The sequence below is a fragment of the Coregonus clupeaformis genome, chromosome 1 (assembly GCF_020615455.1).
Source record: "Coregonus clupeaformis isolate EN_2021a chromosome 1, ASM2061545v1, whole genome shotgun sequence".
NCBI lineage: Eukaryota > Metazoa > Chordata > Actinopteri > Salmoniformes > Salmonidae > Coregonus > Coregonus clupeaformis.
The window spans coordinates 61,672,302-61,688,931 of NC_059192.1; the positions used below are offsets into that span (position 1 = coordinate 61,672,302).

A 16,630-nucleotide genomic window follows, 5' to 3' on the forward strand; every position below is an offset into this window, starting at 1 on the left:
CTATTTCACATGCCTTTGTGGGTTAATTTCTAAGCTTTGGCATGTTTGTTGTCAAAGGGGTAAAAGCATGGTACAATAAAGTAAGAGCACTGTAAAAATCGGTTAAATTGAGATTTTAAATATGCTTGTGACTTTTAAACTGTTTCTGTCTCTCCTTTCCTTTACCGATTAAATGTCAAGTCTCATAATTAATTCCAGCTTTTGAACTCACTGTCCAATATTGAACTTGTGCTTTGTATAAATGCAGCACTATGTAATTATATTTTCAGTCTGTATTAACTTCCTCCAAAACATCTTCCTCCAAAGCAGGGGCAGGAACCTTGTTTCGCTCCGAACTCCCCTTCCCATACTCGTTCTCCACCACCTCCCTACTACAACCCCCCTTCCTCCCCAATCAAGGGATGTTGCTGCTGCTTCTGGACCTGACTACAGGTCTGTAGTCCTGGCATATGACGGCCAACCAATAGAAGTTCAGGATGACCACCAGGAAGTTTTTAACGGAAAAGAACACCAACATCTGGTGGAAGACATCAAAGTAGGTCATGACGGTCAGCCGGACCACGAGGAATGGGCCATCCTGGATGAACAGGCTCTCAATGATGCTCCATATGTCTTTGCTGTGCTTGGTCAGGAAGGAATCGCCTTGGCCCTTGCCCACGCTTTCTGGCTTTGAGTTCACCACTAATACACACACACACACACACAAGTTCAGTTTCAAAAACAATTTTCAGATATTATTGGAAACTGGGGCTGAAGGCCTGAAGTATTTCCGTTGAAGTCTTCAACAGGATTATTGTAGATATATACAATTGCATATTGTAAGTGCATCCTCACTATGTCATGTGTGATGAGTGGATGGTTACTTATCCACTTATAGTACATCATTTCAGGTTGTGAATAATGCAGTAGATTGGGGTAGGTCTTTTCTGAGAACAAGGGAGGCCGTAATGAACTGTTTATGATCCTCAACCCAGAATTGTTTAGCCACATGGCTATAATGGATTTCAGGAGGTTTGGGTTATTGGCAGTTTGCCTGACAATAGCTTACTCCATCAGCCAAGCAATGAGGAACTGAAGAAGAAGTGAGCCTTAATCTGTGTATAAAATTGACAGATTAAACCAAATCACTGTATACAATATAAAAAGGAATGTCTTTGAGTACATCCTTAAAGGGATCATTTGCAATTTTGGCAATGAAGCCCTTTATCTACTTGCCCAGAGTCAGATGAACTCGTGGATACCATTTTTATGTATCTGCGTTCAGCTTGAAGTAAGTTGCTAACTAGTGTTAGTGCAATTGCTAACTAGCGCTAGCTCAGGGGAAGTTGCCAAACTATCTCAAGCTTTTTGCATAATTTCAGCCAGTAGTTATGAAAGTGTTGCTCACAAACCAAAAGTGGTCCCCGTTTTTTGTTAACTACGTCATCTAATTGTGTACTATCATATCATCCATTTCGTGTGATATGTTACAATTTTTGTAACTTGTATGATATCATACACATTTTTCAATTTGCGTGATATGTTATGAATCCAATTCGTAAAATATGTTACAAATTTGGATCCTGGAGTGCATCTTCAAGTGTTGCATCTTCCTATTTTATCCATACTGATGATAAAATATATTTCCTCTGAGTGTACTAAATAAAGTTTTCTTTTATCTTTGGTGAGATCCTTGTAGTTTGTGTGTAGGAAGTGGTGATAAGGACTCGGTGATAAGCACACAAATCAGCTCAGCTTTTTATGTTGCAACTTGGCTACGATAGCGCTGGATTGTCTCGTTTCAAATGTTTAGGCAAATTCGAAACTTTTCTGGCCACAGTCATGCTACAAAGAGATAACTTGATAAAGTAGGTAGGGCTGTGGGGGAGGCTCTCTGCAGTTCTATGTCTACAACAGATAATGAAATTAAAGATAAGAAATCTTAAGGTTTACCTTCATAGATGTGACATTCACAATGCTGTCTATGATATGGCTCTCCCACTCAAATAAACCCTCAAACCCACCATGAAAGTCTTGGCATCAGCATATAAAATACATCTAATCTGTAATTCACCGTAAAGAATATGAGCCTCAACATTCGAACAGATCTCCATAGCCTGTGTCTGTTGGCCAAAGTCAAGGAGAGTTAAATTCACTGCAGATAGGAATAATAAAATCACATGTTGAGACCCACCAGCCAGATGGAGAGGAAACTGTAACATGCTCCAGGTCCACACCGCTAGGATTATATACACCAGTTGAGGGCTGTTCTCCCTGGGAGGAATACAGAACACACAGCTCAACTAGTCAATGGGCTGATTCCACAGTAGCGGGAGTGGAAAATATATTTGGTATCTCATATATAAACTTCATTGGGAGAAGGGATGTTTAAATGGGTTTTACATTTAAGGCCCTTTTTAGACCTACAGTGAGGGAAAAAAGTATTTGATCCCCTGCTGATTTTGTACATTTGCCCACTGACAAAGAAAGGATCAGTCTATAATTTTAATGGTAGGTTTATTTGAACAGTGAGAGACAGAATAACAACAAAAAAATCCAGAAAAACGCATGTCAAAAATGTTAGAAATTGATTTGCATTTCAATGAGGGAAATAAGTATTTGACCCCCTCTCAATCAGAAAGATTTCTGGCTCCCAGGTGTCTTTTATACAGGTGACGAGCTGAGATTAGGAGCACACTCTTAAAGGGAGTGCTCCTAATCTCAGCTTGTTACCTGTATAAAAGACACCTGTCCACAGAAGCAATCAATCAATCAGATTCCAAACTCTCCACCATGGCCAAGACCAAAGAGCTCTCCAAGGATGTCAGGGACAAGATTGTAGACCTATACAAGGCTGGAATGGGCTACAAGACCATCGCCAAGCAGCTTGGTGAGAAGGTGACAACCGTTGGTGCGATTATTCGCAAATGAAAGAAACACAAAAGAACTGTCAATCTCCCTCGGCCTGGGGCTCCATGCAAGATCTCACCTCGTGGAGTTGCAATGATCATGAGAACGGTGAGGAATCAGCCCAGAACTACACGGGAGGATCTTGTCAATTATCTCAAGGCAGCTGGGACCATAGTCACCAAGAAAACAATTGGTAACACACTACGCTGTGAAGGACTGAAATCCTGCAGCGCCCGCAAGGTCCCCCTGCTCAAGAAAGCACATATACAGGGCCGTTTGCCAATGAACATCTGAATGATTCAGAGGAGAACTGGGTGAAAGTGTTGTGGTCAGATGAGACCAAAATCGAGCTCTTTGGCATCAACTCAACTCGCCGTGTTTGGAGGAGGACGAATGCTGCCTATGACCCCAAGAACACCATCCCCACCGTCAAACATAGAGGTGGAAACATTATGCTTTGGGGGTGTTTTTCTGCTAAGGGGACAGGACAACTTCACCGCATCAAAGGGACGATGGACGGGGCCATGTACCGTCAAATCTTGGGTGAGAACCTCCTTCCCTCAGCCAGGGCATTGAAAATGGGTCGTGGATGGGTATTCCAGCATGACAATGACCCAAAACACACGGCCAAGGCAACAAAGGAGTGGCTCAAGAAGAAGCACATTAAGGTCCTGGAGTGGCCTAGCCAGTCTCCAGACCTTAATCCCATAGAAAATCTGTGGAGGGGAGCTGAAGGTTCGAGTTGCCAAACGTCAGGCTCGAAACCTTAATGACTTGGAGAAGATCTGCAAAGAGGAGTGGGACAAAATCCCTCCTGAGATGTGTGCAAACCTGGTGGCCAACTACAAGAAACGTCTGACCTCTGTGATTGCCAACAAGGGTTTTGCCACCAAGTACTAAGTCATGTTTTGCAGAGGGGTCAAATACTTATTTCCCTCATTAAAATGCGAATCAATTTATAACATTTTTGACATGCGTTTATCTGGATTTTTTGGTTGCTATTCTGTCTCTCACTGTTCAAATAAACCTACCATTAAAATTATAGACTGATCATGTCTTTGTCAGTGGGCAAACGTACAAAATCAGCAGGGGATCAAATACTTTTTTCCCTCACTGTATATATGCCTCCTGTAATAACCTATGATCTGTGAATCGTACATGATACAGACATCTTCATGTCATTATACTCCTTACTGTGTGCTCTAAAAAAAATTGGTGTGCACGAACAGCCAAAGAAAAAACTATAGTATGTTGTCATACTATATGTGCAAACTGTTTAGACTGGAAAGCATAAGCCTCAGTCAGTAAAGTCAATCGAAAGGTCAGACACCTACTTGACATCAGACAGCGTTTCACTGGTGAACTCCAATATGTCAGCTGCTGTGCCAACAAAGATAAGCAGGAGCTGGGAGAGTTCGTTCCGCGTGACCCCGCTCCCCAGTGGGAGGAGCCACTTCCCTACGATGAGAAGGATTAGCAGGACCTGATGGAGGGCCAGGATCCAGTCGTTGGGGCAAACCGTGGACATGATTTGGTCAAGAACCTCAAATGTCAAGAGAGGGAACAGAGGGTAAAACCATAGATAATAAACACTCGAAAATGTGCTACAGTAAAAGGCTCAGGGTAGGGATAGGACAAGGAAAGAAGAGTCCCCTAATGACCCCTGAGACCTCCGTCACTGCGATTGAAATAACCTTATACACTGAGTATACAAAACCTGCTCTTTCCATGACATAGATTGACCAGGTGAATCCTGGGCAAGACAAAGTGCCTTTGAACGGGGTACGGTAGTAGGTACCAGGCGCACAGGATTGTGTCAAGAACTTCAACGCTGCTGGGTTTTTCACGCTCAACAGCTTCCTGTGTGTATCAAGAATGTTCCACCACCCAAAGGACATCCAGCCAACTTGACACAACTGTGGGAAGCATTGGAGTCAACATGGGCCAGCATCCCTGTGGAACACTTGACACCTTGTAGAGTCCATGCCCCCAACGAATTGAGGCTGTTCTGAGGGCAAAAGGGGGTGTTCTTAATGTTTGGTATACTCAGTGTATGTTAATAATGGAAAGTACTAAATACATTTGAAGTCGTAAGTTTACATACACTTGTTTTTCAACCTATCCACAAATTTCTTTTTAACAAACTATAGTTTTGGCAAGTCGGTTAGGACATCTACTTTGTGTATGACACAAGTAATTTTTCCAACAATTGTTTACAGACAGATTATTTCACTTATAATTCACTGTATCACAATTCCAGTGGGTCAGAAGTTTACATACACTAACTTGGCTGTGCCTTTTAACAGCTTGGAAAATTCCAGAAAATGATGCCATGGCTTTAGAAGCTTCTGATAGGCTAATTGACATCATTTGAGTCAATTGGAGGTGTACCTGAGGATGTATTTCAAGGCCTACCTTCAAACTCAGTGCCTCTTTGCTTGACATCCTGGGAAAATCTAAAGAAATCAGCCAAGACTTCAGAAAAAAAATTGTAGACGTCTACAAGTCTGGTTCATCCTTGGGAGCAATTTCCAAACACCTGAAGGTACCACATTCATCTGTACAAACAATAGTACGCAAGTATAAACACTGTGGGACCACGCAGACACGTCATACCGCTCAGGAAGGAGACGCATTCTGTCTCCTAGAGACAAATCAATCCCAGAACAACAGCAAAGGACCTTGTGAAGATGCTGGAGGAAACAGGTACAAAAGTATCTATATCCACAGCAAAACGAGTCCTATATCAACATAACCTGAAAGGCCGCTCAGCAAGGAAGAAGCCACTGCTCTAAAACTGCCATAAAAAAGCCAGACTATGGTTTGCAACTGCACATGGGGACAAAGATCATACTTTTTCTGGTCTGATGAAACAAAAATAGAACTGTTTGGCCATAATGACCATCGTTATGTTTGGAGGAAAAAGGGGATAGCACCCCCACAGCATGCCCAAGAACACCATCCCAACCGTGAAGCACTGGGGTGGCAGCATCATGCTGTGGGGGTGCTTTGCTGCAGGAGGGACTGGTGCACTTCACAAAATAGATGGCATCATGAGGAAGGAAAATTATGTGGATATATTGAAGCAACATCTCAAGACATCATTCAGGAAGTTAAAGCTTGGTCGCAAATGGGTCTTCCAAATGGACAATGACCCCAAGCATACTTCCAAAGTTGGTGCAAAATGGCTTAAGGACAACAAAGGTATTGGAGTGGCCATCACAAAGCCCTGACCTCAATCCTATAGAAAATGTGTGGGCAGAACTGAAAAAGCGTGTGCAAGCAAGGAGGCCTACAAACCTGACTCAGTTACACCAGCTCTGTCAGGAGGAATGGGCCAAAATTCACCCAACTTATTGTGGGAAGCTTGTGGAAGGCAACCTGAAACGTTTGACCCAAGTTAAACAATTTAAAGGCAATGCTACCAAATATTAATTGAGTGTATGTAAACTTCTGACCCACTGGGAATGTGATGAAATAAATAAAAGCTGAAATACATCATTCTCTCTACTATTATTCTGACATTTCACATTCTTAAAATAAAGTGCTGATTTTAACTGACCTAACATGGAATTTTTACTACGATTAAATGTCAGGAATTGTGAAAAACAGAGTTTAAATGTACAGTGGGGAAAAAAAGTATTTAGTCAGCCACCAATTGTGCAAGTTCTCCCACTTAAAAATATGAGAGAGGCCTGTAATTTTCATCATAGGTACACGTCAACTATGACAGACAAAATGAGAAAACAAAATCCAGAAAATCACATTGTAGGATTTTTTATGAATTTATTTGCAAATTATGGTGGAAAATAAGTATTTGGTCAATAACAAAAGTTTCTCAATACTTTGTTATATACCCTTTGTTGGCAATGACACAGGTCAAATGTTTTCTGTAAGTCTTCACAAGGTTTTCACACACTGTTGCTGGTATTTTGGCCCATTCCTCCATGCAGATCTCCTCTAGAGCAGTGATGTTTTGGGGCTGTCGCTGGGCAACACGGACTTTCAACTCCCTCCAAAGATTTTCTATGGGGTTGAGATCTGGAGACTGGCTAGGCCACTCCAGGACCTTGAAATGCTTCTTACGAAGCCACTCCTTCGTTGCCCGGGCGGTGTGTTTGGGATCATTGTCATGCTGAAAGACCCAGCCACGTTTCATCTTCAATGCCCTTGCTGATGGAAGGAGGTTTTCACTCAAAATCTCACGATACATGGCCCCATTCATTCTTTCCTTTACACGGATCAGTCGTCCTGGTCCCTTTGCAGAAAAACAGCCCCAAAGCATGATGTTTCCACCCCCATGCTTCACAGTAGGTAGGGTGTTCTTTGGATGCAACTCAGCATTGTTTGTCCTCCAAACACGACAAGTTGAGTTTTTACCAAAAATTTCTATTTTGGTTTCATCTGACCATATGACATTCTCCCAATCCTCTTCTGGATCATCCAAATGCACTCTAGCAAACTTCAGACGGGCCTGGACATGTACTGGCTTAAGCAGGGGGACACGTCTGGCACTGCAGGATTTCAGTCCCTGGCGGCGTAGTGTGTTACTGATGGTAAGCTTTGTTACTTTGGTCCCAGCTCTCTGCAGGTCATTCACTAGGTCCCCCCGTGTGGTTATGGGATTTTTGTGATCATTTTGACCCCACGGGGTGAGATCTTGCGTGGAGCCCCAGATCGAGGGAGATTATCAGTGGTCTTGTATGTCTTCCGTTTCCTAATAATTGCTCCCACAGTTGATTTCTTCAAACCAAGCTGCTTACCTATTGCAGATTCAGTCTTCCCAGCCTGGTGCAGGTCTACAATTTTGTTTCTGGTGTCCTTTGACAGCTCTTTGGTCTTGGCCATAGTGGAGTTTGGAGTGTGACTGTTTGAGGTTGTGGACAGGTGTCTTTTATACTGATAACAAGTTCAAACAGGTGCCATTAATACAGGTAACGAGTGAAGGACAGAGGAGCCTCTTAAAGAAGAAGTTACAGGTCTGTGAGAGCCAGAAATCTTGCTTGTTTGTAGGTGACCAAATACTTATTTTCCACCATAATTTGCAAATAAATTCATTAAAAATCCTACAATGTGATTTTCTGGAGAAAAAAAATCTCAATTTGTCTGTCATAGTTGACGTGTACCTATGATGAAAATTACAGGCCTCTCTCATCTTTTTAAGTGGGAGAACTTGCACAATTGGTGACTGACTAAATACTTTTTCCCCCCACTGTATGTGGCTAAGGTGTATGTAAACTTCCGACTTCAACTGTATACTTAGATGTGACCCTGTCGTCGACTGTGAATTCGCGAATACGTCAACATCTGTGTAGAAAGGCCATGTGAATATTTATTGTCTTCTGAATGTTTATTGCTATATTGAGGTCAAGGGTCCTAGCTACAGTAGATTTAAGAAAAGTGAAAGGTAAAATAGTCAAGAAACGAAAACTAGTTCCAGTATTTACCTTTAGATAGGTTTGAACCGTTAAATTCTCCACAGTTTCGTTCAGAGAAATCATGCTTTTCACATTTTCCCATGAGTCCATTTTCTTGCACTGAAATGAGAGAAGTGAAGTTGTAAGTAAATGTTTTATAACTTTCATGCATACATTGAACATGGAGCTTTGCGATTTTTCTCCATCTCTGTTTTCTGTACCTGAGGGTAACTAGATTTGTTCTCCTGATGATGTAGTTCCAAAATCCAGATGGAAGGAATTATATTGATCAGGAAAAGCAAGATGGCTGGCGAGAACCTCGGGTTGAAGGAGAAAATGAACTTGATTTATTTTTGTGACAACTCTTTATTCCATTCACATGCATTTGAGAGATGCATGCACCTATTGTGACGCGTGATTTGAAGGAGTCAGGCGCAGGAGGGTAAATCACAGTATACAGAGTTTATTCCGTAATCCAGCGTAACCAGTCCAGTGCGCAAAACAGGCGCACTGGAACAAACATGCACACGGGGAAAATACCCCGGCAATACAAAATACTGAGCTCAACCGAGCTACTAATCCTCACAATTGGCCTAGCGTTGTCCGGGTTTGGCCGGTGTATGCCGTCATTGTAAATAAGAATTTGTTCTTCACTGACTTGCCTAGTTAAATAAAGGTAAAAAAATAAAAAATAAATTAAAAAAACACTCACAAGGACAAGGGGGCAGAGGGAATACTTATATACATACTAATGAGGGGAATATGAACCAGGTGTGTGTAATTGACAAGACAAAACAAATGAATGTATAATTTTCATAATCATGGCACGCTTTGGGTAAGAGCTATTGCAGATTTAAAGCTGGAATATTTTGTTTATTTGTTTACTGTTACAGGTTTTGGTTTTTCCATTTATGTTTTGAGGTTGGACTTTTAGCACGTTAGCACGTAGGGCGCACTGATTGGTGTTACCTCGTTAGTCAGTATAATAATAATAATATAATATGCCATTTAGCAGATGCTTTTATCCAAAGCGACTTACAGTCATGTGTGCATACATTTTTACGTATGGGTGGTCCCGGGGATCAAACCCACTACCCTGGCGTTACGAGCACCATCCTCTACCAATTGAGCTACAGAGGACCACAGTATGTGTTACACCTGTGCTGGTTGCCATCTCGTTAGTGGGAAGGTGTTTCACCTGTGCTGGCCCAGGTGCTATTCAATGCAAATAGTCCGGGTAGCCATGATTAGCTGTTTAGGAGTCTTATGGCTTGGGGTAGAAGCTGTTAAGAAGCCTTTTGGACCTAGACTTGGCTCACCGGTACCGCTTGCCGTGCGGTAGCAGAGAGAACAGTCTATGACTAGGGTGGCTGGAGTCTTTGACCATTTTTAGGGCCTTCCTCTGACACTGCCTGGTATAGAGGTCCTGGATGGCAGGAAGCTTGGCCCCAGTGATGTACTGGGCCGTACGCACTACCATCTGTAGTGCCCTGCATTCGGAGGCCGAGCAGCTGCCATACCAGGCAGTGATGCAACCAGTCAGGATGAGGGGTTTTCAGTGACTCTTTGTTAGTTCCCCTTTCTGTTTGAGCAACATCATTTGGTTTTCTTGTTGGGGAACGTAACAAAATGGGTGGCTCATCCGGGATATTGTTTTCCATGAGTATGGTAGTTGCTATAGTCACCTACTCGGAAGCTCTGCTATACCCAGATATTTGAGTGTTCAAAATACACTTTTGAGTTTCTGTCACTGACATCCACCTTGAGGGGATATACGATTGTTGGAATCATTTTGAAAGTTGCATAAACACACAGGCTAATAAAATTAAAATAAAGCCATGGACTTTAAGTTGGAAACATTTGTGGAGAACCCTACATGGGAGATGCTAGATGAATGCACAAAGGCGAATCTGCTCATCGCAAAGCATTGGCATTAAAGTGGCATCTGGCGATCCAAAAGCAGTTGCCAAAGAGTTGATCGGTACTGTTTTAGTGGAGGAGGAAATCCTCTCGGAGAGTGAGGCTGATGAAAAAGGCACTACGGGTAGTAGAGTAGATCCCCGTAGACATACAACTAAGGGAGTTAGAACTAAAGGCAAAGTTGTAGCAACAACAATTTGAGCTTTAACAACAGAAATTAGAGTTGGAGCACAGGGAAAGACAAGATGAGCGTGCAGCCAAACAAGAATGAGAACGTGCAGCCAGACTAGAACAAGCAGAAAGTGCACATGCCATTCGATTAATAGAGATGGATCTGCAAGCGCTCCGAATCCAGTCAGGCCATCCTGCACCCTCAACAGAGTTTGATCTTGATCGGAACAGCTGGCTTGTACCGCCTTTCAATGAAAAGGAGGTGATGTATATTTTACTCTGTTTGAGCGGATTGCCACATCCCTATAATGGCCGTGAGATATTTGGTCACTGCTCCTCAAATGTTCTTGTGGGAAAAGCTCAAAAATTGTACACCGCTTTATGGCTTGACCAGAGTTCAGACTATGACACTGTTAACTTCTTAAGGATCTGACCCTTTTTTTCAATTTTCGCCTAAAATGACATACCCAAATCTAACTGCCTGTAGCTCAGGATCTGAAGCAAGGATATGCAAGTTTGTGGTAATGTGAAATTAATGTAGGAGAATATAACACATTAGATCTGGTAAAAGATAATACAAACAAAAAAACATGCGCTTTCTATTTTCTTGTTTTGTTCCATCATCTTTGAAATGCAAAAGAAAGGCCACAATATAATATTGCAGTTCAGGCGCAATTTAGATTTTGCCCACTAGATGGCAGCAGTGTGTGTGCAAAGTTTCAGATTGATCCAGTGAAGCATTGTAATACTGGACTATTTTGTATCAAGTCTGCCCAAATGTGCCGAATTGGTCAATTGATACATTTTCAAGTACATAACTATAGAGAACATACAAAAATGATATGGTAATACAAAATGTAAGTTTACACACTCCCAGGAATGTCATACATGATGGATCATTAGCTTATACACTAACTTTTACACATCTAGATGGCCGGGCGGGGTCGGTGTGGAGCCAAAGACAGCAGGGGTTCAAATTGTAAAACCCAGTTCCTACATTTGAATATAAAAATTGATTTTATCAAACAAAACTATGCTACATTTTATCTCTGGGACCCTTAGGATCAGCGCAAGATTACTGAATGTAAGTAATAATATGCCATTTAGCAGACGCTTTTATCCAAAGCAACTTACAGTCATGCGTGCATACATTTTTTTTTGTTTTGTGTATGGGTGGTCCCGGGGATCGAACCCACTACCTTGGCGTTACAAGCGCCGTGCTCTACCAGCTGAGCTACAGAGGACCACGTACATTATTTACCTTCACAGGTGAATGTATCAAACCAGTTGCCATGATAAGTTTTTGTTGTTGTTGTGCACTCTCCTCAAACAATAGCATGGTATTATTTCACTGTAATAGCTACTGTAAATTGGACAGTGCAGTTAGATTAACAAGACTTTAAGCTTTCTGCCCATATAAGACATGTCTATGTCCTGGAAAGTTTTCTGTTACTTACAACAGTCATGCTAATCACATTAGCGCACGTTAGCTCAACCGTCCTGTATATGGGACACCGATCCCGTAGAGATTAAAGCTGCTATCCTTCGGGCTTACAAGTTGGTCCCAGAGGCATACAGACAACAGTTCCGTAAATTACGAAAGACAGAATCACAAAACCCCACCCGTTTCGTTTTGGTTGTCAGTGACTCTGTTAGTCCCCCGTTCTGTTTGAGCGACATTATTTTGTTTTTCTTGCTGGGGAACGTAACATTAAATTATTTAAAACATTTTGAAGTCGTGGGTTTTTGTCCATCCTCCCATCATTCAGAATATATCAATTTCATAGTCATGGCATTTTACAGTTATATTAAACTTCATTTTGCACTATCTTATTTGTTGTCTGTTATGTCTTTAGGATAAAAATATTTGGTAAGAGCTATTTAAGATTGAAAGGAAGAAAAATATATTTATCAAAATGTTTAACAATAGACGTGGAAAACACAGAATATCCAATATTATTATTATATTAAACTTCTTATTTGTTGTCTGTTATGTCTTTAGGACAAAAATATTTGGATAGCCTGCACATGACAAATTATGCACAGTATGCTAAAATAGCGTAGGCTATAATAGAATAAATGAACAGAATCTTACCATTTATAATCCTTTCCCTTTCTTATTTTCAAAGTTATGATCATTTCGAGAATGAGAGGTAGAAACAGGAATGTCAGAAACCAATAGTTATTGTCATCTTTAACCAATTTCACTCTCCAAACTCCGATTAGTGAGATGACAATAAATAGCAACCTAGTAACAATCGCACATGAAAATTTGACCACAAATGCCATGACGCTTAATGGTAAAGATTCGACAGTTTAAGGGTCCCGTTATTCCTGAAGATTCAAGCTCCAGTCGACCGCCGACAATGAATAACTTACTCTACAACACACGGTCGTCACTAGTTACCACAGCCACAAAGTTATAAACCGCGCCCAATTCTACAATTTATTTTCTTAAAATTGTATTTTAAACTTAACCTTAACCACACTGCTAACCTTATGCCTAACACTAACTAAATTAACTTAATTAATTTTTATGGTATTGTGGCTGAGGTAACTAGTGGAAACCTCCACACACAGCCACCAAAGCTTTAGCTTTGAACACACCGACTGCGCAGGGGGTTAAACCAAAAGTACATTCGTTTCCAATGGAACGCTGCTTTTGCCTTGCAGCATTGCGTTGCAGAGGCAGTTGCAGTGCGTTCTGTGTGGTGCATACGTTGGATTTATCGAACGTATGCATCAAACTGTATGTGTCAACGGGTTGACAGAAATGGTAGCAGAGGGTGAATGTTGAACTTTTGTTGCACACATATCTAGAAGATGCTGCATACTATTTTGCGCAAACGCACAGTCGGTGTGTTCAAAGCATTACGCTCCCCAAACGGGGTCTCGTTTTTGATTGACGGGAGTAGTATTACAATAGTGATTTTCCAATGCAGTCAAATGAAGATAAGGCTACATTTGCACACACAACTAAAAGGCTATTTATTTATTGTATCGAATTTTATTAACGTCAGGGGATTTAAATGTGCAACTTTGTACTGAAGAGGGCAGCACTGCATTGCTTAACATGATATATGGGGCGGCGCACAATTGGCCCAGCGTCGTCCAGGGTAGGGGAGGGAATGGCATGTAGCTTAGTTGGTAGAGCATGGCGGTTGCAACGCCAGGGTTGTGGGTTCGATTCCCACGGGGGGCCAGTATGAATAAAATAATAAAATAATGTATCACTAACTGTAAGTCGCTCTGGATAAGAGCGTCTGCTAAATGACGTAAATGTAAATATATGCCTACTGTTAGGCTATACGTTATTTTATTATGATTGATGGATATAATTAGGCTATACACAGGCTCAAAGGCAGACGATATTCACTGGAATGATTCATCAGATGTTGAAAATGTGCATACAATAGCCTAGGCCTCATCAAAGTGACCATGTGTGCTTCATGAAATTCCAATGCTGTAAACTGTCACATTTATGGACAGAGGGAAGAGAGGAAATTGAGAAAGACCTAACATAACACATCTATTTGAACCATATTGAGTAGATTTGCAGTAAGGTGTTCTTAAGAAATGATTAGGCCTATATTCAATATATATGTCAGTGATACATTCCACAATAAAATAGAGATATGCTCTACTTAGACTGTTATATAAAGGAAAAAACATAGGCCTACTAATAGTATTTTTCTCCGCTCTGAAAAGTATTTTTCTCTACTCTGCTGACAAGTATCTTTCTCCATTCATACAAGAGTAATAAAGGCCTAGTTCACTAATTTTGTGTGTGGGGGGGAACTAATAGATATATTTTGATTTATCAGGGGGTGCAGCACCCTCAGCACCCCTACTTCCCACAGCTATGGATGCACAGACTTTTGATTCAGATCAACAGCTTGCAATCATTCTTTATGAAGTTATGAGTGATGAAGTCCCTTTGGTCATTTGCATTAATTCGATTTATTCACGCATGAATATACTGTATACAGACTACATATTAAAACCACTTATAACACAAAAAAATATACCCATGGTTAGATGTTTTCCTCCAATAACATCAAAATTGCTCTATCTAAACCCACTTTGATATTTGAAGCCATATTTGAATTACATATACAGTACCAGTCAAAAGTTTGGACACACGTACTAATTCCAGGGTTTTTCTTTATTTTTACTATTTTCTACATTGTAGAATAATAGTGAAGACATCAAAACTATGAAATAACACATATGGAATCATGTAGTAACCAAAAAAGTGTTAAACAAATCAAAATATATTTTACATTTGAGATTCTTCAAATAGCCACCCTTTGCCTTGATGACAGCTTTGCACACTCTTGGCATTCTTTCAACCAGCTTCACCTGGAATGCTTTTCCAACAGTCTTGAAGGAGTTCCCACATATGCTGAGCACTTGTTGGCTGCTACCATCTCCATTGGGTTGAGGTCGCGGGATTGTGGAGGCCAGGTCATCTGATGCAGCACTCCATCACTCGCCTTCTTGATAAAATAGTCCTTACACAGCCTGGAGGGTGTTGGGTCATTGTCCTGTTGAAAAACAAATGATAGTCCCACTAAGCCCAAACCAGATGGGATGACGTATCGCTGCAGAATGCTGTGGTAGCAATGCTGGTTAAGTGTGCCTTGAATTCTAAATAAATCACAGACAGTGTCACCAGCAAAGCACCCCCACACCATAACACCTGCTCCTCCATGCTTTACGGTGGGAAATACACATGCGGAGATCATCCGTTCACCCACACCGCGTCTCACAAAGACACAGCGGTTGGAACCAAAAATCTCCAATTTGGACTCCAGACCAAAGGACACATTTTCACCGGTCTAATGTCCATTGCTCGTGTTTCTTGGCCCAAGCAAGTTTCTTCTTATTATTGGTGTCCTTTAGTAGTGGTTTCTTTGCAGCAATTTGAGGCCTGATTCACACAGTCTCGTCTGAACAGTTGATGTTGATGTCACGAGTTGCTAAGCCAGAACCCAGAAGCAGACCAGGACAAGGTAAGTTGAAACGAAGGTGAGTGTTTATTTACAAGTTCAAGAGTGATGCTGAATAATCCAGGGAACAGAGCGGGCGGCGTTGATTAGTTGTTGGGGGTGCAGTGGTTGATCCCATCCTGGGTCGGCAGCCGCCGACCACCAGGCAGAGGTTGGATGAAGGTTCCGGACGGGTGACTGCAGATGGAACAAAACGGGGGTAAGTAAGCAACAAACCAACAAGGTGCAAAAACAACAAAACTAACGCTAGGCTCTAAGACTGATACTCTGGTAAACCTACTGTTCATGGCTAACGATCCGGCAGGGAATGGATGTTAGGCCAGAGCCTAAGAAGGGTGATGATCAGGACCAGGTGTGCAGATTGCTGATGGGATGCAGGTGCGGAAATCAAGAGAGCTCCCCGGAGCGTTCCAGAACCCTCGGGAAACTGGAGATCACGAACATAACAACTAGTCCACAGACAGGACCCGACTCAGACTGCCGGGATCGTTACAGTACCCCCCCTCCGACGAACGCCACCGGGCGGACTCCCGGAGCGCCAGGATGGAGGCGGTAGAAGTCACTGATGAGGTCAGCATCTAGGACCTGTCGCCGCGGAATCCAACTCCTCTCTTCAGGACCATACCCCTCCCAGTCCACGAGATACTGGAAACCCCGGCCCCGCCGTCTGGAGTCCATGATGCGACGCACCGTGTAGGCAGGACCACCTCCGATCATCCGAGGAGGAGGAGGAGGAGGCGGAGGAGGCAACAGAGGACTGAGGAAAACAGGCTTGAGGCAGGAGACATGAAAGGTGGGATGGACTCTGAGCGTCCTCGGGAGTTTGAGTCGAACTGCCACCGGATTGATCACCTTCTCCACCACAAACGGACCAATGAACTTCGGTAACAACTTCCTAGACTCAGTCCGTAAAGGAAGATCCCGTGTGGCCAACCAGACCCTATCTCCGATGGTGTAGGTGGGAGCGGGGATCCGGCGACGATTCGCCTGGAGCTGATACCGGTCCGAAACTCTAAGGAGTGCTTTTCTGGCCCGATGCCAGGTCCGGTGGCAACGAGAATATGGACCTGAACAGAAGGCACTGAGAGCTCCTTCTCCTGAGAAGGGAACAAGGGAGGTTGGTAGCCATACAGGCACTGGAAGGGAGACATCCCAGTGGCAGATGTAGGGAGAGTATTGTGGGCATACTCAACCCAAGGCAACTGAGAGACCCAGGAGGTG

At 42.4% G+C, this 16,630-nt stretch overlaps 1 protein-coding gene across 1 annotated transcript; it reads right to left on the reverse strand.

Moving 5' to 3' along the window:
• Nucleotides 1–394: 394 nt before the first annotated feature.
• Nucleotides 395–12,686, reverse strand: LOC121544223 (transmembrane protein 26-like). The gene is made up of 6 exons (XM_041854468.1): nt 12,493–12,686; nt 8,528–8,624; nt 8,337–8,426; nt 4,224–4,432; nt 2,174–2,253; nt 395–681 (listed from the first exon to the last, which is right to left on the reverse strand). The coding sequence occupies exons 1-6, from the start codon at nt 12,684–12,686 to the stop codon at nt 395–397; spliced, it is 957 nt and encodes a 318-aa protein (XP_041710402.1).
• Nucleotides 12,687–16,630: the final 3,944 nt, after the last annotated feature.

Coding starts and splice junctions, on each gene's coding strand:
- LOC121544223 (XM_041854468.1), bottom strand. CDS start 12,686: ATGGCATTTGTGGTCAAATTTTCATGTGCGATTGTTACTAGGTTGCTA. Junction 8,427..8,527: donor ACAAATCTAGTTACCCTCAG/GTACAGAAAACA, acceptor CTCTCATTTCAG/TGCAAGAAAATGGACTCATG. Junction 2,254..4,223: donor GAAACGCTGTCTGATGTCAA/GTAGGTGTCTGA, acceptor TATTCCTCCCAG/GGAGAACAGCCCTCAACTGG.